This window comes from Torulaspora globosa, chromosome 4, assembly GCF_014133895.1.
Source record: "Torulaspora globosa chromosome 4, complete sequence".
In the NCBI taxonomy this organism is placed as follows: domain Eukaryota; kingdom Fungi; phylum Ascomycota; class Saccharomycetes; order Saccharomycetales; family Saccharomycetaceae; genus Torulaspora; species Torulaspora globosa.
The window spans coordinates 192,952-212,933 of record NC_050730.1 but is presented as its reverse complement, the minus strand read 5'-3'; the positions used below and the strand labels follow the sequence as shown (position 1 = coordinate 212,933).

The 19,982-nt window shown below is 47.0% G+C and overlaps 11 protein-coding genes across 11 annotated transcripts; 2 read left to right on the top strand and 9 right to left on the bottom strand.

Annotated features, from left to right (window-relative positions):
- Positions 1–97: 97 nt before the first annotated feature.
- On the bottom strand, positions 98–1,303 carry MFM1 (Mfm1p; the record flags this gene model as incomplete). The annotated part of the gene is made up of 1 exon (XM_037283382.1): positions 98–1,303. The coding sequence occupies one exon, from the start codon at positions 1,301–1,303 to the stop codon at positions 98–100; it is 1,206 nt and encodes a 401-aa protein (XP_037139278.1).
- Positions 1,304–1,471: 168 nt separating this feature from the next.
- On the bottom strand, positions 1,472–2,662 carry KTR3 (mannosyltransferase KTR3; the record flags this gene model as incomplete). The annotated part of the gene is made up of 1 exon (XM_037283381.1): positions 1,472–2,662. One exon carries the CDS (start codon positions 2,660–2,662, stop codon positions 1,472–1,474), a length of 1,191 nt encoding a protein of 396 aa, XP_037139277.1.
- A 494-nt stretch (positions 2,663–3,156) lies between these two features.
- On the top strand, positions 3,157–4,239 carry LDH1 (triacylglycerol lipase; the record flags this gene model as incomplete). The annotated part of the gene is made up of 1 exon (XM_037283380.1): positions 3,157–4,239. The coding sequence occupies one exon, from the start codon at positions 3,157–3,159 to the stop codon at positions 4,237–4,239; it is 1,083 nt and encodes a 360-aa protein (XP_037139276.1).
- Positions 4,240–4,375: 136 nt separating this feature from the next.
- ALD6 (aldehyde dehydrogenase (NADP(+)) ALD6) lies at positions 4,376–5,866 on the bottom strand (the record flags this gene model as incomplete). Its single annotated transcript, XM_037283379.1, has 1 exon — positions 4,376–5,866. The coding sequence occupies one exon, from the start codon at positions 5,864–5,866 to the stop codon at positions 4,376–4,378; it is 1,491 nt and encodes a 496-aa protein (XP_037139275.1).
- Positions 5,867–6,273: 407 nt separating this feature from the next.
- HG536_0D01210 (ferric reductase family protein) lies at positions 6,274–8,424 on the bottom strand (the record flags this gene model as incomplete). The annotated part of the gene is made up of 1 exon (XM_037283378.1): positions 6,274–8,424. One exon carries the CDS (start codon positions 8,422–8,424, stop codon positions 6,274–6,276), a length of 2,151 nt encoding a protein of 716 aa, XP_037139274.1.
- A 526-nt stretch (positions 8,425–8,950) lies between these two features.
- COS111 (Cos111p) lies at positions 8,951–11,527 on the bottom strand (the record flags this gene model as incomplete). The annotated part of the gene is made up of 1 exon (XM_037283377.1): positions 8,951–11,527. The coding sequence occupies one exon, from the start codon at positions 11,525–11,527 to the stop codon at positions 8,951–8,953; it is 2,577 nt and encodes an 858-aa protein (XP_037139273.1).
- Positions 11,528–11,907: 380 nt separating this feature from the next.
- On the bottom strand, positions 11,908–13,335 carry TIM50 (protein translocase subunit TIM50; the record flags this gene model as incomplete). Its single annotated transcript, XM_037283376.1, has 1 exon — positions 11,908–13,335. One exon carries the CDS (start codon positions 13,333–13,335, stop codon positions 11,908–11,910), a length of 1,428 nt encoding a protein of 475 aa, XP_037139272.1.
- Positions 13,336–13,503: 168 nt separating this feature from the next.
- Positions 13,504–14,379, top strand: CWC27 (putative peptidylprolyl isomerase CWC27; the record flags this gene model as incomplete). Its single annotated transcript, XM_037283375.1, has 1 exon — positions 13,504–14,379. The coding sequence occupies one exon, from the start codon at positions 13,504–13,506 to the stop codon at positions 14,377–14,379; it is 876 nt and encodes a 291-aa protein (XP_037139271.1).
- A 196-nt stretch (positions 14,380–14,575) lies between these two features.
- VPS28 (ESCRT-I subunit protein VPS28) lies at positions 14,576–15,265 on the bottom strand (the record flags this gene model as incomplete). The annotated part of the gene is made up of 1 exon (XM_037283374.1): positions 14,576–15,265. The coding sequence occupies one exon, from the start codon at positions 15,263–15,265 to the stop codon at positions 14,576–14,578; it is 690 nt and encodes a 229-aa protein (XP_037139270.1).
- Positions 15,266–15,327: 62 nt separating this feature from the next.
- RGL1 (Rgl1p) lies at positions 15,328–16,716 on the bottom strand (the record flags this gene model as incomplete). The annotated part of the gene is made up of 1 exon (XM_037283373.1): positions 15,328–16,716. One exon carries the CDS (start codon positions 16,714–16,716, stop codon positions 15,328–15,330), a length of 1,389 nt encoding a protein of 462 aa, XP_037139269.1.
- Positions 16,717–16,868: 152 nt separating this feature from the next.
- MCM7 (DNA replication licensing factor MCM7) lies at positions 16,869–19,379 on the bottom strand (the record flags this gene model as incomplete). The annotated part of the gene is made up of 1 exon (XM_037283372.1): positions 16,869–19,379. One exon carries the CDS (start codon positions 19,377–19,379, stop codon positions 16,869–16,871), a length of 2,511 nt encoding a protein of 836 aa, XP_037139268.1.
- Between the last annotated feature and the right edge of the window lie 603 nt (positions 19,380–19,982).

Sequence of the window (19,982 nt, the reverse complement as noted above, 5' to 3'; positions counted from 1 at the left end):
TGCGGACGGCACCTATAAGTTGCACGTGACTTTTGACACTAATAAGCTTCTTCTGCTTAGCTGGCGTCAGAACGTCTATAATGGGTCAATGGTTGGTCTACTTGATATTGGCCTTGGTGCGACTGACGAGAGACATCTTTTGTATCCTGTGGAGGCGTTTTATGCTGTAAGCGAAGAGCGCGCCCATAGAGATCAAGCTGAGAACTGTGACAAGCGGGAAGCCATAAGAAGTCTCCTCTATGAAGTTCTCAAGGTTCATTCCGTAGAGGGACGCCGCCCATAATGCGCCTCCGAGCGACAACATTCCTATGGTGAATTTTATGCCGAGTAGCAGTAGTTCGTTTCGGTTAGAATCGAGAATGATATTGATGATTTCCTCGGTTGTCTTGACGTTGGAGATGGCAGACTCTATGATCTGCACTATTTCATCGACGTGCGAATAGTAAGTCTCGAGAAGCATCTCGATCTCTGCATGGTCGTCCTTGGCCCTGATTTTGCCTGTGTGTTGGTCGTTGAGGTACATTTCGCAGAGCACGTCATCTTGGTCTAAGAGATCGTCTAGCATTTCTCTGACTAGGATTGCCTTCCTGCGGAAAATGGTGAGTTTCTTGTTCTGCATCAATAGAAAGCGTAGCTTGTCTCTGGTGATGCTGAACTCGAGGTCGTTCAGTATACCCCTGCACACTGTTAGAAGCACTTTCATTTCGCCTGACATGTTGGATAATGCAGAGACAAAGATGGACTCCAGAGCCCGGAATTCGTACGGCAGAGGATCTTTGTTCATCTCGCCGCCCTGGTTGGTTAGTCTCGTGGTCAGGTCCTTGATGAAGGCCCTGTGTGTGGTCGAGTCGAGTGATATGCCTTTGCCCACTGAATCAAATATTATCACCATGTCCGGCTTGATGAGAGCTCTGATGGTGAGAAGACTGATCAGTATTCCGTTCCTCCGCACCAGCAAGCTGGGCACTAGATCATTCTTTCTGGACCGCTCGATCTTTCTTAGGTCTCTCGGCAGTAATTGGTGTCTGGAAACTAGGTCTTCTCTCTTCATCTCCAACGGTTGGCTGGCCTTGTTGCCAAAACCGTCAAATATCGTGCATCGTATGGTACCGGTACCGTAGTTGTACAGGGAATTGTTTCTTTGGATTAGATTCTTTTGCAATAGAATAGCTGCCGTATTATCGCCCTTTCCTGGGCTACTCGTAGTCGATTGAAATCGCCTTAGATGGCGAGTCATAGCTCTAGAGAAGGAGCCCAGGCCAGTCTTCGTTGCACGACAAACTGACACCCTATGAAGCTGCATCCTTGTGGTTGATCTGTTCCTCGACGTGCCGAGTCATCGGTAACAATCGATCTCAAGACTGGCTTTTAACCCACCTTACTCAAGGCTACAAGATAGAACAAAACTCAGGCGAGGATGTACTAGAACGACGGTGTTCCAGTATCCGTCTTCAATATATATATTGGGAATCTATATGTCTTTTGGCATTGAGTACCCGGCAGCGCTGAAGAATTTCCTGGTGCAGAAGTAGTAATCAAGCCAAGTCAAGTCCTTCTCTGGGTTGCAAACACATTTATTCTGTAACCTGATCTTCTCCTCTGTTGGACAGGAAGTAAAGTCAGGATGGTGGAATCCCAGGCCATCGAAAAAGTGAATCTCTGATTTATCCAAAAGCAATGAAGCTGCAATGGAATGGACTGGAGCGTCGCCCCATCTCTCGTAAAAGAATCCACCACGTCGATCCAGATAGTCAAAAAATTTGGAGTAAGCAGGAGATCTCCAGAACTCGAGCGAGCCGACTTCGAAATTCGACCAGAAGTGACACATATTGTAGGTTTCACCACCATCGTTGGAAATAAACTTCATTAGGTTGTTCTTGTGTACATATTGCGGATATTCTTTCATGAAATCCTTGGTGGTAGCCCACAGGGTTGGGATGGTGGCTTCGTACTCAGAAACGGAGAGAATGAACCCGTATTTCTTGTTGTTCTCTCGCAAGAACTTGAAAATATCATACTGTATGTCGCAAAAGACTGTTATATCAGTGTCCACCCTCCAGTACCACTCGTACTCCTGTAAAAGCTCGTGCCGGTAGAAGAAACCAGAGTTAAAACGGCACATATGTCTGTAAGGAACGGAACCGCCGTAGATGACGTTGTCCTCAACCATCTTCTGCCTGGAAGCCTCGAACTTTTGCTCATCGATCCATGAAGGAACAGACCAATGCTCCTCAGGAATCAACCCGTACTTGGCTTTGCCAGAGACAAGAGCAGTAGTGATCCTCTTGAACTCGTCGGTGAACTCTTCATCATTCAGGAACACCCAATCGTAATTGTATCTATGGTTGAAACGGTCTTCGACGTGTCTGATCGACAGCACTAAACTCCAGAGGTCACTATTTCTTGCCAGGGTCACCATGACGGCCTTTTCCCGCTTGCCATCATCCTTTGGGTGGTGCACTCCCTGGGAGATGTCGGTGAATGGCATCAGATACTCGCCATTGTTTCTTCTCAGGCCATTACCGGCATGCGACGGAGTGTGGAACACAAACAGAAGAGTAAGAGCAACGACGAGCGCCGTAAAAGACAGTCTGATGCCTCTTTTGTATTTTTTCACTAGGACTGCCGACTTTGGCATCAACTTCTTCTTCTGAGCAGCCATTTCTCCGCTGAAAGTCGGCCTGATTTCGAGAATACCCTAGCTGGTAGTTTCCAACTCACCTCGGCTTCAATTGAGCTTCTCTTCGTTGCTTAGAGAGCGTAACTTGAAGTTTTCAGTTATAGCATGTCAGATCTAATCCGGAACGCGCTAAGACTAGTAGTGATACGAAGAACCCTTAGAGTGCCCAGAAGGCTGAAGCCATTGAGGCCCGAGATGGATAGCATTAAGCCGCCAGCCGGCTCAGTGGAAACCCAAGGTTTTTCACCGTTTTCATCAGCTTTCTCTAGGTCAAATTGCAGGCCGTAAGAACCAGATAGGTTGCTTGAGATGGCTACAGGTCACCATGTTGCTTCGTCAAGGTGTCTGGCACTCAATGAGCTTTAGATGCTGAGCTGCTTGCGGAACGGACGGTTAACGAGTACCTTATATACCACGCGGCCTCGAGCGAGTAACATGAGAAGTAACCTACAGTTGGCCTCTCTATCATTGCTGAAATGGTTGCTGGCAATGTGGATATTGAGGGATGTATCAAGAGAAGTTGTGATCTAGAAGGCCAGCCCCTTTCTGGCCGATCTCTCGGTGCCATCGTCGAGTCTTACCAGGATGGATCTTATCTGGCAGAGAGTATCAAAGGATCTCAGGCAGATCAGGACTTCAAGACCAAGTTCATCGACGAGAATGAAGCATATGTGCAGTTCGGTGGCACAGATCGATACTTTTTGAGAGTCTGCCACAATATCAGAAGTTCAGGTCGCTGTGATGAGCTGTTCCTGTTCATACATGGCTTGGGTGGCAACTTGGAGCAGTTTGAGCCATTGTTAAGAATGTTGGATGAGACTGGCAGGCAGTTTTTGGCGTTAGACCTACCGGGCTTTGGCAAGAGTGACGAGTGGGACAGATACTGTATGTATGACGTTGTGGAAGCAATACATCAGGCCGTGGACAAGATAGCCAAGTCTGGTGGTTATGGGAAACTGACGATTGTTGGACACTCAATGGGATGTTACCTTTCGGTGCATTACTATTTAAAATACCATGAAGAAGTCAACAGGCTTGTGCTTCTGGCTCCGCCAAAGCCCAACGTCGACTATCTGGCTAAAAACAGATACTGGATTCAGATTGGGCTGCATACAGGACACAAGTTTCCCTGGTTGTTTGACATCTATAGAGAGAGGTTTGATCAGTGTAAAGGGTTGAAGAGTTCAGGCATTAGGCAGTTCTTTCATCGTGAAGGAGGCGTAACGAGCTCATATAGAAAGCTGTGGCAGTTCCACAATAATGTTCAAATCAAGAGTCGAAGCATATTCGGTTACTTTCTAGGTTGGAGAGAAATAGATTGGAGCGAGCTGAACGATGTGCTGATTAAGGCAGGCGCACAGACCTCGCTTGTCATAATGTGTGGTGATCGAGATGAGATCACGCCGGTTCAGTACTCATCAGACATTTCTGATCTGCTACCTGGTGCCAACGCAAAGAAGTTAATTGCTATTAGGGACTGCGGCCACAATTTGTGCTTTGATTATCCTGAGGTGGTCCTGAAGGAATTCCATGAGAATGTGTTAAGCGAGCTCAGTTAAGCTGGGCGGCATAACTGTTTCAAGCTCAGAATTCAGTATCAACATGTTGCATTGCGTTCTTCCTACTAGCTATGGAGGCTCACGTATTACTTAAGTATTGCCGTTATTTAACCCTACACTCACATTGCTGCGTCGTTCATAATTTGATTCTGATGGCTTTTACGTTGGTATAAGCTTCGTAGACTTCTTTGCCCATCTCCCTTCCGTAACCAGACTGTTTTACACCACCAAATGGCATTCTCGAATCAAAGTCATTATAAGTATTGACCCACACAGTACCAGACTGCAATTTCCTAGATACAGTCAAGGCAGTTGATAGGCTTGAAGTTTCCACTGCCGCTGCAAGACCGTACTCCGAATCATTTGCCAAATCCACGGCTTCCTGCAACGTCTTAAATTTACCAATAGCCACCACAGGTCCAAATATCTCCTCTTTCACAATTCTCATGTTTTGTTTGACATCGTAAAAGATAGTTGGTTCGATAAAGTAGCCTTTGTCTCCCAATTTCCTACCACCGTATATCTTCGCACCTTCGTCTTTGCCAATTTTAATGTATTCTAGAATAGTATTATATTGCTGCTTGTTGGTAATTGCACCTTGGAAATTGCTGTCATCGAAGGGATCACCAACCTTGACATTCATTTCGACATATTTTCTAAAAGCTTCTACAATCTTGTCATAGATGCCTTCTTGAACATATATTCTAGACCCAGCGGAGCAAACCTGGCCTGCATTCTCTAGGATACCGGCCACCAGATTTGGTACCGTCTTCTCAATATCCACATCATCAAACACCAAGTGAGGACATTTTCCACCAAGCTCCATGGTAACTTTCTTTAAATTGGATTTAGATGCATCGACAGCTGTGCTTCTTCCGATCTCTGTAGAGCCAGTGAAAGCAACCTTTCTAATCCTCTTATGGTTTGCAATGGCAGACCCGACCTTACTGCCGGATCCTGGTATGACATTCAATACTCCAGGAGGGAAACCAGCCTTCTTGGCCAAAGATGCCACGAACAATGCATTCAGAGGTGTCGCAGACGCCGGCTTCAAGACCAAAGTATTTCCCATAGCCAGCGCTGGGGAGATCTTCCAAATAAACATCATTATAGGAAAGTTCCATGGGATGATCTGTCCACATACACCAATAGGCTCATGGAAGGTCAAATTGATATGTGTATCACCGGAGTTGATTACTCTGCCGTCAATCTTGTCTGCATAGGATGCCCCATCCCTCAGGCAGTTTATAGCCAACTTAACGTCAGTTTGGGAGAGAGCTAGAGTCTTACCATTATCTGCAGACTCGATCGAGCTGACGAGGTCGAAATTTTCTTCAATTAGATCGGCCAACCTGTACAGATATTTGGCCCTCAACTTCGGGTCTTGGGTAGACCATTCACTGTAAAAAGCCTTCTCGGCAGCCTCTACCGCATATTCAACATCAGCTTCATTCCCAGCAGAAATATCTGCGATCTTTTCATTCGTGGAAGGGTTTTCAACTTCACGAATCTCACCACCTTGCGACTGTATAAACTCATTGTTGATGAACAAACCGGTTGGCTGCTCATACTTCAAGCCATTAGGTAATGTAATTTGGACTGACTTAGCTGGAGTGGTTTCAGGCATTATTATCTTGAATTAGAAGTATCCTTTTGGCAGTCCTCAGTGCTTTTGTCATTGACATGTGTAAGCAGCATCTTTCGTCTTTTATAGCTAAAGGGAAAGAAAGACCTTACCATACGCAACTACAAAATTTGCTCTCCGGCTGTTACAGTCCCACTTCAACAGGAGCAATACCTATGTAGCAACCGATCTCAAGCAAATTTCTTGGTTATTCATAATATTATATTATAAGCAACGTCAACCTTTGCTGACGCGAGGGTGACAGCAAAAAACAAGCTTGAATATTACCAAACTATATTGCAAATTCAGTGATTTCTAAAGGGAAGAATATCGGGAACCATTGGCTACTAAGAGTAAATATAGAAACCACAGAACTGGCATCGAACTGTGGCATTTTGGTTGGCGTCGTCTTACCAACTTTGCAGAAGTTCGAATAACTCAATTCTGCCATTTCTGAATTCTCCGGCTTCTCGTGCAATGGTCTTTCTTACATCGTCACACATAGCATGATGGGCACAGGTCATCACCGCGATGTCGTCTTGCTGTGCCGCTTCTTGAATGTCCAAATGGAGCAACTGAGGGAGGTCAGGTCTCGAGTCCCTGAAGGCAACGTGCGGAAGCTGCTTGGTAATGGGTTCTAGCCATGAGTAGTCCAAAGATACCTCCTTTTCGAGCGTCTCGTCCTTCTCGTTGGGGGTACCGCCGCGTATTGACGAATCAGTTGAAGCGTTGTTTTCAAACCGAGCACCCAGTTTAGCATCATGGTATCTGGAAACGTACACAACAGTTTCGACGAAATCATACTGTTGCAAAGCTTTCAGTTCGTCGAAGAACCAGTCCAAACTGTGCCAATTTCTTATTACCCAGTAGAGCTTGACGAATTTGGTCTTGCTCTTTCCTGCCATTCTCTTTTCCTTAATGTCAGTAATGTATTCGTAAAGCCCGGGTATACCGTTACCGCCAGCGATCATGACGACCTGGTCGTACGCGAACGCGGGCTTGTACTCACCGTAGAATCCTTCTACAGCAACTTTAATCTCATGAGAGTTTTCAGGCCCGCTGGTTATCTGAGAGTAAAGGCGCCTAGTAACGCCGTTCTTGACTTTGATCAAAAACTTGATGTTTCCATCGTCATCTTGGAGAACTGTGAACGGATGTGACTGGAAAAATAGCCAGCTCTTGCAGAAATAAATGTAACCAAACGAACCAGCTGTCGGCTTCTTGAATCCCGGGCCATGCTTCATAGTCAGCATGATGACTTCATCGGAAATGACGGAGGCTTGTGCTGTCCTAATTCCCATAGTTCCAATCCTGGCAAGTCTGAGAAAACGGTCAAAGCACCATATAGCAGCTGCTGCGTATGCCCATTGAGTGTACGCAAAGTATGACAAATGGATCCACACGCCGCAGAGAAAGAAGACCGCCATCAGAATATGAATGTATAAGAACAATTCATAACATCTGGTTCTCAAGATCGCCATCGACTGGAAAAACATAATTCCTCCAGCAACCATTGCTACAGAACCCCATCGCCACCAAGGCTTGTATTTCCTGGTGGCGATCTTGTCATTCCAGTAAGAATTCAGTAACATGGTTACTACATGCACAAAGGATGACATGACTGTCATGCGGGCCAGCCACTTGTGATAAGTGTAAAATGTCGACTGCTTCCAGCCGGTAATCCAAAGCAGGAAGTTATTCCTTCCTGCGAATAAGTATGTGGGCAGCATCAGAAAGATGGAAATGACACCTGATCTGTCACCTACGTAGCGGGTCAATTGTATTCTTCTTCCTTTCCAAATCGTACCATTCGGTAAGTAGTGAATATTGGTGGCTTCACCAATTACCAACAGACAGAAAAACAGAGAAAGGACTATTGTCTCTAATCTTGTCGGTATCATACCTTGAAGAAAGTTGCGGGTCATATGCTTATTATTGAAAAGGGCAGGCAGTGATACATGTTTCCTTAAGAGTCTAATAACCTTCCAACGACCAATGGCCTTTTTAACATGCATAGAAAGCGCAGGAAATAACCGAGAGGCCCAATGGTCTATGCCTCCAAATAAGATTAAGAAAGCCCAGAATCCCAACAACCCTGACCCCCAAGCGATAGCACGGTCGAAATTCTGCCACCTGTACCTATTGGATAAATATGCGTAACCAAACGTTTGCTTATTATAGTACACAGGATAGTTTATGATTTTTGTCTTATTAAACCCCTCGACCTTTGCTGGATCAACCAAGTAATCTGTAACATTCTTGTAAACGGCTGCTATTTTATCCTCTGTCAACTCCTCGCACATACCCATCAAATAATGCTCAAAGGAGCTTTTTTCCTTTGCATTACTTGCTTCTTGATATCCACAGTAGACATACGAGCCCAGTGAATCCACGTTCACACAGGAACAATTGGATTTAAATTTCGCACTGCAGAAAGTTGCCTGGACGGCAGTTTGACATGCCATGGCGATGTAGTCACCGGAATCATAACGGACGTATCCATCGCTACAATATGCAAGTCCAAAAATGTAGAACTGCAGCAGGGCGATGAGAAGCCTCATTTTCGATATGGTTCTTCGCTATCTGCTACGGTAATAAACACCATCAATTACCTTCGGTTTTCCAAGCATTTTATAGTACAATGATTGGCATTACCGACTGGTATCTGTCTATTCGAAAAGCTCCCTGATGAAGACAGATCTGGTATGCGCTGGGTGCGCATTAGCACCTATCAGCACCCTCAGGAAAGTTATTTCTTCATCCGCCATGAAAGATCTTAGCTGCACCTGGATTTATTCCGACTGCGCAAGTGTGCTGCGAATAACATCGCCGAAAGGCACTAGGCCCTATAAAGCAGTCGCTCAAATGCCTCTAGCCGACTAAACAATCCGAAGGAAAATTTAAGCCCTGAAACTGGGCACGGCCAGGCAAGGAAGTAGAAGCCTCTCCGCGTTCTCAAACTATATTCCTTTGCCCTGATTCAAGGTGTCAAACAATAGCGACGCGACGCGCGCAGATAGTTGGTGGAAAATTCGATGAACAAACGGCGTCACAGTTGATAAAATGCACCCTGTTCTTGTTTCTTGGCTATAGAGCACTTCCCATGAAGAAATTATTTTCACCCAGATTTCGCCTGAGATCGTCATTGCGCAGTTCGCGCAGCCTAGAATTGATGGCATACGTCAAGCTGTGAAGTCTCCGAGAGGGTTCAGGCAGCTCCTCGTCGAGCTGATTGGAAGAATTGTCTTGGAGTCGTAAATTCACGACAAGGGAAACGTGACTTGGAAGTAGACGTCTAATTCTGTAGGACGTCGGTCTATCCGATTTCAGAACGGTTACTCGAAATTCGACCGATTGCTTAGATCGAGAGTCCAAACAGTATTCTATTGCGAAGACATTGGAGATCTCGAGGATCTCCGGATCCTTGATGATTTCAAATTTTTCTTTGGTTGGTGATTGAGGAAATACGTTGAAGACATCCCGGAGGGCTAGGTCGTCCATATGTGAAATGTGGATCATAACGAGCAACGAGACAAAATCGTCCAGTTGACCGCAGCAGGTCCAAGCGAGGTTCATGTTCAACCCTGCCTTATCGAAGCTGCATTGCAACTGCTTACCGTTGTTCTCTTTGAAAGTCTTCATGACGAAATATTTGATCATGTTTTCTCTGCACCAAACAATGCCATCCATCCTTACGCTTCGGAGAGAGAGGCCTAGCTGGTTTGCGCAGAGAAATTCAAACACTTCGGCAGGGTTCATTTGCCTCAGTTGGATGTCGCTGGTGCTGACGCGGCGGTTTAGAGACCTGCGTTTATACAGCGCATCAAGCGGTAGGGGGTCAGCCATGTCATTGCCAGCGGTGAGATGATTCGCAGCATTCTGATTGAACGCTGGAGAGCTGCCTTTTGGAACGCCGGTGTAATAATCATAGTTCTTGTTAGAATCCGTCAAATAGACGACTTCAAGGTCCGCCTCAGGTTCTCCGACTGACGTCGCTGACTCCTGCACCGCTGGCAATAATGAGGTACAATTCATGATCTTTGGAGGCTTCTTGCCTATTATCTCAAAGTCAGGACACAAAACTAAATGCGAAAGGTCCAGGCTGGTGATATTAGGGCACAATTTTAACATATGCAAAATGTAGCCAATGGGCAGATCACGGTAAGGGGCATACTTCAATAAAAACTTGTTCGCATAAGGATGGCATGTCTTGAAGGGTGGTGATATATCAAACTTGACCAGGATATTTCTGCGCAATGATTCTGTATTTTCCTCCGCTGACATCTGGTTAGTTACTTGCGTTGCTTTCTTTGCCTTCAACAGCCTCCTGTACCTGGGGCCCCTCCTGATTCTCAGCCATAAAGAATCCCGCATTGTACTTTCATCATCTTCACTTAATTTCTTATTATTCAGGACGGTTTTACCGTCAGCGGGTCTCCTCCTACTCAATCCATGGGACTTATTGGTTCTGTTCAAAGTCTGTGAGTGACCAGCTTCATTAGCGGTCGAAAAAGTGCTTACCAGCGAGAGATGCGAGCTGTTCTGAAGTGATGACATTATACTACTGGTAAAGGAGCTGACGGAGCTGTTGGAGCGGTGACCGCGTGGATGCAAGCTGGACGCTGTAGAACAATGGCCATGGCCCCCGCTTGCCGATGAGATACCAGATGAAGTCGCTTGAGAACTGATGGAGGACGCTCTTGAGACGACTTTTTTCAAGTTGTAACTGTTCAACGCTGCGGCGCCATACAGCGAGTCGTGACGATAACGCCAATCTCGCCAGCTCGCCAAGGCATACTCATAATCTGCATCTTCCATATCACTAGACGATTGAGGATCTGTGAAATCGCGAGAGGGATCGTCGTCTGTATCTTGGGCGACGAGTCCATTCTTCAAACGAGAGAGATCCAAGGTTCTAACATACATGCCATTCTCAGGATGCAACCTTAGAGACGTGACGAACTGTGCAACCCGGTATGTGGACGTGAACATCGGTTCTCGGTAAAGAACCATCTTGGTAGCATTGTAAAAGGTGCGCGAGACATATAGACAATTCACCAGATCGTGCTGACATTCATCGCCGAGCATAAGCAGGATGTTAGCCACAATCTCCACTGGCAGTGATTGGAAGGTTGCACTAGGAAGCGTCCTGACTTCGTGAATTATGGGCTCTGACCTCATCAACTCATGCTTGTGAGATTGCGAAGTTCTCAGTGAAAATATGGAGAATGTATCGCTGGAGCCGTGTTCATGCAGCCTATTGATGAGCTTCTTCGATGAAGAGCTTATCAGGGACCTGTACTTCTTGATCTTCAGTCTCCTGCTCGAACTATCCGCCGCCACGTCCACCACCGATGCGATATCCACTGATCTGCCTTCATCTGCCGAACTGGTCCCGTCATTAGCTCCTCTAGTGGTGCTAGTGGCCGTACTGCAAAACGTAGCCGTTTCGATCAATGGATTCTCATCGCAAATGGCGGATCCAGTTGAAGCTGCATTTCTGCATGCAGGAGCGGCCTCTTGATTACGGCCATAGGGATACGTGTTCACATCATTGACTGCGTTATTCCTACTGTAAAGCTTCTGATAAACCGAAGTACCGTACCTGCCATAGTCGTTGCTCACAATATTCACCTTAGGGTATCGCTGCGAACTCACCCCCATCGCTACTGTATCTACTGGTTGGTCTACACCTCTCTTGTGTTGATCCAATTCAATAGTATATCGTAAGAAAGCAACTAGCTATATGTAGCAATGCAAAGAATCTGGTTCTTCTTATCGGTCTTGGTATCGCTCCTTCCGGGGCTAAGAGCGAGGCGATTAGAAGGGGGCTTATTATGAGCCCCAGCTCTACGAAACTAGTCGAGTTTGGCGGCTGGCCTATCGGCATATTCGAACCACCGTGTCCCGGCCATTCTACTGAAAGCAGCCATGATAGTCTTGGAAAGACTCTTCAAGATTATCACTGTTCATACAAGCTACTTACAAAGTGTTGAGAAAAAAAGTTTATAGACAGATTGTGCAGATGGAGCGTACTGGTTCCGCTAGGGCTTTTGAGGCTGCTGCTGCTGATGCTGTAGTTTTTCCTGCTTCTTCTTCTCGTAGATGGCATCGATTTCTTGTTGCTTCTCCATTTGCATCTTCATTTGTTCCTCTGGAGAAGGAATATTTCCCTCCACGTAGTCCTTGAGCGTGAAAGTCTGACCACCGAGCTGTTCCTGCTGTATTCTGATCTTTTCCTTCTCTTCTTCGATCAGCTGCATGAAGCGTACGTAGTTCTTCTCACCTTCCTCGCGAATCAAGTCCAGCGGAAACTTCGCCTGCCCTGAACCCATAGCGTTGGCTACGCCGAGCAGTTTGAGAGCCCAGTTGCCTTGAGTCTTCGTCTTCTGTTCGTTGTAAAACTTCTCCTTGAGCTTGTGAACGCGGCCATCGAACTCAGCTGGTATCTCCTTCTTGTCGTTGAAGCTGTTCAAGATGGGCCTGACGTCGTTGACCTGCTGCGTGGCAAGGTACTCCAGGAATGGTATTAGCCTTAGAAGCCTGTCATCGGCCTCGCCGTTCCAGGGCTCCATGGGGATTGCGTTCTCTGGCTGCAGCTTGTAGCTGTTCGGGTCTGTGTCGATGACGACAACTTTGCCCAGGTCCCGGTTCAGCTTTGACAGATCCTTGACGTGAACCCCGTCCTTATAGACACAGTGCTCCTTGAACAGGTTGTAAGAGATAAACGCGTGGATTGGATCTAGTTTTTCAGCGATCTTCTCAGCATACATCATATAGTTCGAAGAGAACAGCACGATCTCGTAGTATTGCGAAAGGTAGCCGAGGAAATAGTCACACCCGGGTCTCTTTGCCGTTCTCCAGCCGTACTTCTGCGACCACTCCGAGTGAACAAGCAAGTCTTCCAGCGTTAGGACCAACGTCAGCGGTCTCTGGTATGGCGCCGGTGGGGGCGGTGGCAGAAGATCTTCGAAAGGCGGTTCCTTGAAGTAGTTAAACATCGAATTGAAACGAGCTCTGAACCTCGAAAACATCAACCCGGGAGTGTAGCCGTTCTCGATGCCCTTCTTTAACTCATCTGACTCGTTTTCTTCCCAATCTCTGCCCATGTATAGCGCTGCACCAGTAAGCCCCGACAACGAAAGGATGTAAAACCAGTTCGCATATCTTTCTCTCTTAATATCCGTCGACGTCTGTCTCTTTCTTCTCCTCTTGCTGCTGCCACCGCTGCTGCCTTGGCCTTCTGCAGACCGGGACTCTCCCTCCTTTGGTTGTTCGGCCTTATTTTCCACTTCAACCCCAGCTTTGGCCAGCAGCTCTTCCGTTAAGATAGATTGGGGGGTCTTGGGCTTTTCCTGCAGCAGTCTCGAGGTATGAGTCAGTGTTCTTTTGCTCAGCAATAGCGAAGGGCGAGCCTCCACAGAGGAGAGCCTCGACACCAACTTCGCCGAGTGTCTTGCTAGAGAGATCATCACCCAACTGTCGGCAGACGTGCTGATTTATACCAAACGACTATCTCTTGCACTGACGACTCTGAACAGTTAGTACTTATACTGAAAATTTTTCTATAATATACTAATAATCTTAATGACGTATTTCGCTAAGACGAGATGAGCTGAGAAGATGAAGCCATTGGGAAGATGTCGGAGCCTCAGGCGAGTGCTAAGGTGATCATACACACTGTGAAAGGTCGGATTAACGTGGAGCTGTGGGCGAGAGAGAAGCCAGGTCACGCTCGGAGGTTTCTGGAGGCTTGCACCAGAGGACTGTTGACGGATGGGTCGCTGAATGAAATGTCGAGATCTCGCGATTGTATCATGTTCTCCAAGGTTGAGGATGGTGGAAACGGGCGTCAGACTTGGTCGGAGCATAACGCCAGAATACGATGGCGGACGGGCTCAGTTGGTTGGGACAGTGTTCGGGAACGGTGGTTTATCAGCCTAGTTCGTCTGTCTGAGGAAGACCAGAAAGTGGTTATCGGCAAGGTTGTGGATGATTCCATTTACACGCTGCGCAAGATCGTGGATGAAAGCGAGATAGGTTCTGACGGGAGGCTCTTGTACCCGGCGACAGTCCGCAAGGCTGAAGTAACGATTCCTTACTTCGACGATTTACCGGCTGCAGAGAAGGTGGAGGCGGCCGACGCTCCGAAACCGTCTCTGAAGAGCGGTGCCAAGGTTAGAATATCGTTTGCTGACGATGAAGATGACGATGGTAGGCCTCTTAAGCCTGTGAAGAGGATGAAAATCAAGATGCCCCCAACTATTTCAGACAAACTGCCTGTCGAGCAGGTATCTATTGGTGACGAGTCTGCGGTTGGGGTCCCACGGGAAGGAAGCGACCGAGAAGGTGACAAAGCGCAGGGCAGCAAGAGCTTGCAACTTGAGCGTAGCGAAACGCCCGCAGCTCATCAAAAAGTGGCCGAATCAGCTGTAAGTAGCCGGGAACAAGAGACTTTGAAATTGTTGGCTCTTTTCGAGCAAAAGACGAAAGATAAGAATATTCTCAACAGATGATCAAGATCACAATCGCGTGGTTCGACCAGCTGCGTGTACATTTGCTTCAGTGTCGGCCTGTACAGCGCAGCCTAGCGCTTCGAAATGCACGTTAGCATATCGCCTACAGCTTATTTACGATTGATGCTATTTGCCTCCGCCGGCATCTCACTTCCCTCACATCCGCTGCGCTACTGCAGGTCTTTCTGGCGCGGACTCAGTTCAGTAGTGAATAAAAATTTTTGTACGCAACATCAAGGTCAAATAGCAGCTCCTTTGCTTCTTGATCGTCCAATTCTTGATCGATTTTCATCCTATTGATCTTAACAATCCACTCGACTAGCTTTTTCTTATCTTTCTCGAAACCGGCTGCGGCTTCGTCGTCTCCAGATGCCGCAGGTCCCTGTGCTGGCCCTACTCGATTAATACTAAGCAGCAGTTCCGCCAGCAGGGGATGTAGCTGGTCCTTGGTTCGGTAGTTTAGCTTCAATGCGTCCATTATAGTGATGAAATTCCCTGTCGCCTCTGCCACGTTTTTAGCATTATAATTTGAGCCGTTGCCAGATGTACCATCATTGTGCTCGGTCGTCATAGGGATGCCCTTTTCTAGTCTAATAACACCATTAGATGCAATTATATTGTATTTGTCTGTGAACTCATGTATCGAGGACCCAAACATACGCTTGAATTCAGGGTCGTTTTCATTGTTAGCGATCAGTGTCTTATATCGCACTAGGAGCTTGTTGATTAGATTGGTATATTGCTGCTCATCTCCAATAACATCTTTGATGTACAGTCTTTCAACTTGATCAATCGTTATTATTATCGAGTAGATTTCAGATAGAGTCTCTACTAGTTCTTTCTCTTTTGGTCCAGTATCCCGGTCGAACAAAGGAATCTCATTCATGGCTCGACATCAGATCCAATACCATGCCGAAATGCTGCTTAGTGTTCATTCCTATGGTCGTCTTATTCAATCAAGGGAATTCGTGTAAAGGTACTGCTGTTGTAGACGATGTCCAAGCTCTTGAGAGTCTGATGGTCATGGAGGTAGACCACTGGTGGTAATGGTGGGTATTCGATCCTGTGGCCCTTCATGTTGTTGAGCGTTGTCGAAGCCGGCACTCGCTTTAGTCCACCGTAATTCTGATAGAATTGGTTCGCATACCTGGCCGTCTCTCGCTCTTGCAGTATAAGTTGTTCGATGGTGTTGAGATGTACCGCTTCCCACGGTGTAATGTCGATCGACTGATTAATCTGGAAGCTTTTCCCATTGCTTATCTTGAATTTCACTGTAATGCCATGCAAAATTCTGTAGAGATTTCCTCGGGTCGTTGTTATCGATGTATGGTATTGAAACGGTATTTCGCGGCCATAACCAGCTTTATTCTTTAAAAGTTCTGTCGTCACCTTTGGGCTGCTCGCTTGCTCTGTGCGTACACTGTTCTGGGCATAGCGCTGAAGAGAAGGCGGTTCCTGCAATGACCTCTCGAACTCGTCAAAATACTTGCTTTTGGTAAAGACTTTGATGTCCATGGACCATTTTATCCCATTGCGAGTTATTAGCTCATTGATCGGTTGTACTGACTCACACAACAAGTTCTCTCTGGTTTCATTGCCGACCCCTCCGCTGCCGGTATTTACGCCACTGCCGTCATCGTAGACCTCGAGGTATTCCTTCAAGTGTACCATAGCGTGTTTCAGCCTTGTCTTCATTTTCTTATTGAAGATTGAAGGCGTGGAGGCTATTGCTGAACCTTCATTTGTCAGTTTTGCATTAGGTTTCAACTCAAAATCGACATGGAGGACATCATCAGTAGTGACGCAGGGATTCCTGACTGTATAATTCACAATAAATTTTTTGTCTGGCGAGTACACTCGTCTCTCGATGCTTGGGAAGAGCCTGCTGCTTGGTAGAAGGGTATACTTCTCGACATTTACGGTTCTTGAAAAGGATTGTGGTTCTTCCAGTCCATTATAATAGGCATAACATTCTAAAACCGTGACAGTCCTACCGAAAGTGCTATTGAGATTCGTCTCCTTTATGTCATCAGGAAGGCCAATCGTAAAAGGGATATCGATTCCCAGCATTCTCTTCTCTGTCATCTTGATAGTCTTCCTATACAAAACGGTCGTTTTCTCAATCTTCGGCTTTGAGCTAAATGAGTGGTGGGATTGGTTATTCAGAGATTCTATGCACTTCAAAGCAACCTCTATCTTGTCTATCTTAAAGGGTTTGCCATCGTTGGACCTTACTCTAAACTCACATTCCACCCTCGGCAGCGTTTCAGGTAACCCAGGACAGCCTCTTATCACAGAGTTGTAGCTTGGCTTCAAGGATATAACAGGGAAGGTCATCTCAATCCCGTTTCGTAATGTTAGGTGATTGTACGTGAGGTTTCCTTATGGTTCTTATTTTTATATTTTGTTCTGATATCGGTAGATCGTGTCAGATAAAACAAAATTGTAATGCACATACATAAAGTCTTCCCAAGATAAAAAAAATCTATCTAGGCGTCTTGCATCTCTGAGTCCGATTCAACAGCTCTCACCTCAGTTTGATTGTTTGTCGATGCAGGTTGGGCGACTCTCGGAGGCTCTGGTGAAGGCTCATCAAAGGAGCCGTCGTCAACGAACTTCAGCTGAGTTCCGTCGTTAATCAAATGCCAAACGTTAAGGTAGCTGTATTCCTGAATACAGGAATTCAGTTGTACCATGGTAAAGCCTCTAGATCTTACGGTTTTAACGATTGTCTCGTACGGCAGAGCTTGTCTAAACTCATTTCCCGATTCCTGAGCCAGCTTCTTAATTATATTGAAAATCTTTGTGGTTGGATTCTCCTCTTCCTGGTTCCTACGCCTGTTGTCCCGATAAAGTGATTCCTTGGAGACTTTTACCAATCTGAGAGCCTCCTCCACGTCATCAATCTCAACAGTGTCTGCCAGTCTTAGTTTAGCCAGCGCTTGAGACAATCTTATTATTCCTAGTAACGTTCTCGGCGTTGCCTGGCCGAACGAAAATTTTGAATCCAACTCCCTTTTCGAGTCCTGCCTTAGTCGAACATAAGCCTGAACCAAATGTTTATTAACACTTTCGCTCATGACAGGTCTTTTAGTCTTTGCCATGGCAATATACTCTCGCATTCTAGCAGGTTCTATTGGAGTAAAGTCCAGATCAGGCTGTTTATTGTGCATATGCACATATGCAACGTGTTCTGCCAGCTTTTCATCTTGTTCTCTGTTAGGCATATCTAGCAAAAGGAAGAGCACATCAAATCGGGACAACAACGCAGCTGGCAAGTTGATGTTTTCTAAAGGCGAAAGCCTTGGGTTATACCGACCATACAGCGGATTTGCTGCAGCCAGTATTGAAGTTCTCGCATTCAAAGTAGTATTAATACCAGCCTTGGAAATGGAAATTGTTTGCTGCTCCATGACTTCGTGAATCACTGTTCTATCACTTTCATCCATTTTGTCGAATTCATCAATGCAACAAATACCATTATCGGCCAAGACCAACGCACCACCTTCTAGAATCATTTCGTCGGTGACTGGGTCTTTCATTACTGCTGCGGTCAAACCAACACCAGAGGAACCCTTACCCGTGGTGTAAACGCCTCTCGGGGAGATTTTGACGATGGCTTTCAGTAGTTGCGATTTAGCGACACCGGGATCTCCCATGAGACAAACGTTAATGTCACCTCTAATTTCCATCCCATCACCGACTCTTTTCTCCACACCCCCAACCAGCAGCAACAGCAGCGATTTCTTTACATCGAGATGGCCGTAGATTTCAGGTGCGATAGACTTGGCCATCCTCTCATAAACGTCGCCTTCCGAGATCAACTGCGCTATGCGGTCTTGAACGCCATATGACAGATCGAAGGAGGCAAATTTCTTCTTATGCTGATGAATATACTGTGCTTCAAGATAAGTTTCCGTCAGCAAACCTGCCTTCAGCGCCTTGAAACCTGTGTAGGGAGCCGGCAGAAAGATCCCAGTAATATCCACGATATCCCCAGGCAAAACTGATCTTACGAGCGGACCGTCAATATGAATCGGGAGCGATCTTGGAATGTGACCCATCGGCACCTGCTGTGAAAGCTCCTGAATTCTACAATCCTGGAACGCACTGAACTTAGAGGCCCTTGTGGTCATAAACAGCTGGCCCTTGGTTTGATTCTGCGAGCATTCCTTCGAAGTACAGTCGACAAGCGGGGTGAACGTCCTAGAATGCACCTCCTGGAACACTTCGTAACCACACTGGTCGCACGTATATGCGACAACCAGCACCGCCGGCTTCACATCGGACACCCTTGTGACGATCCCTTTCACCGTAATCAGACGCCCCAAATAGTCTCCTTTGACCTGCCTCACCGACAGCGGCGTCGAACTCGACAATACATCTTTCTTGTGATGCGCGAACCGCGACGACAGCGGCTTGAAGTACAGATGATACCTTCTGGTCAACTTTGCCGGAAACAACTCCGCCTCCTCTTCCACGAGCTCCCGCAGAGCCTCCGAATTAGACGACGGAACCGAACTTCCATCGACAAAGTTCTCGTTCCTGATCTCGTTCGTCCTCTCTGACACCATTCTCTCGTTCCTCAGTCTTCTCTGACTCAAGATCACGTCCAGCACATCGTCCTTGTAGTCGATCTCCTTCTTAGGCAGCGGCATCAGCTTATCTATGCCCCGACAGAACAGCTCGACCATGTGGCTCGTGTTTTCCTCGATGACCGCCACCAGATCTGCCCCGCCAGAGCGCCCTGCACTCCCCTCGGCAAACTTCCTCTGCTGGTACTCGAAAATATCGTCCAGCTCTATAAAAACCGTATCCAGCTCCCTGTTGGCCACCCTCTGCAACATTCCAATGTACTTTGGTCCCTCCCCAACGGCCTCGCCATCTCCATCTTCCCGCACCGCACTCTCTTGCTTGTAATGCTGCAAAAAGTCTGCGATCTCCGTCGAAAGCACACCGTAGTCCACCGCCAGCTGGATAGAAGGCAACGCAGCACTCATACTCCCTACAATCACCGCTCCTGACCACCTTGGCCTCTCTTTCCAACGTCAATGAGCTCTCCAAACAGCCGTCCCAGCTTTGTTTACCATACCATACTGTTACCCGAGTCACATCGTACGAAAAACTTCATAAGCCAGCACTTCAAGATTCGACTCGCAGCACACTGCCCAGGCGCTCTCCAGGCTCAATTGCTCGAGCCGAGGTCCCGCTGGCGATCTGCAGTTGCCACAGCGATCCCCGGCCGTCTGCTCCGGGCCAGGCTCGCTGTCGCCAGGAGGGCGAACCAGGATGGCGACCCACCGACATCTCAGCAGCCAGCTGCTATTCGAATGAGCCCCCAACGCCTCTAGAATCCGGCCTCTTGTGCGCGGATGGGCGTAGTGGTCTGCTAAACGAATGAATAGACTCGTCGTATAAAAAAAATAATGGCATGATTCCGAGCTTAAACCTCTTATTGATAAAACGGAGCGACAGCGATGGCCGATGGCCCCATCTAGTACACCAGCTTGCTTATCTTATGGTTACCTTCCTGGTGATCATATTCTAAAGGTACCCTTCCGTCGACACCGCATTCTTCAAGTCTTCCCAGCCGATCCGGAGAA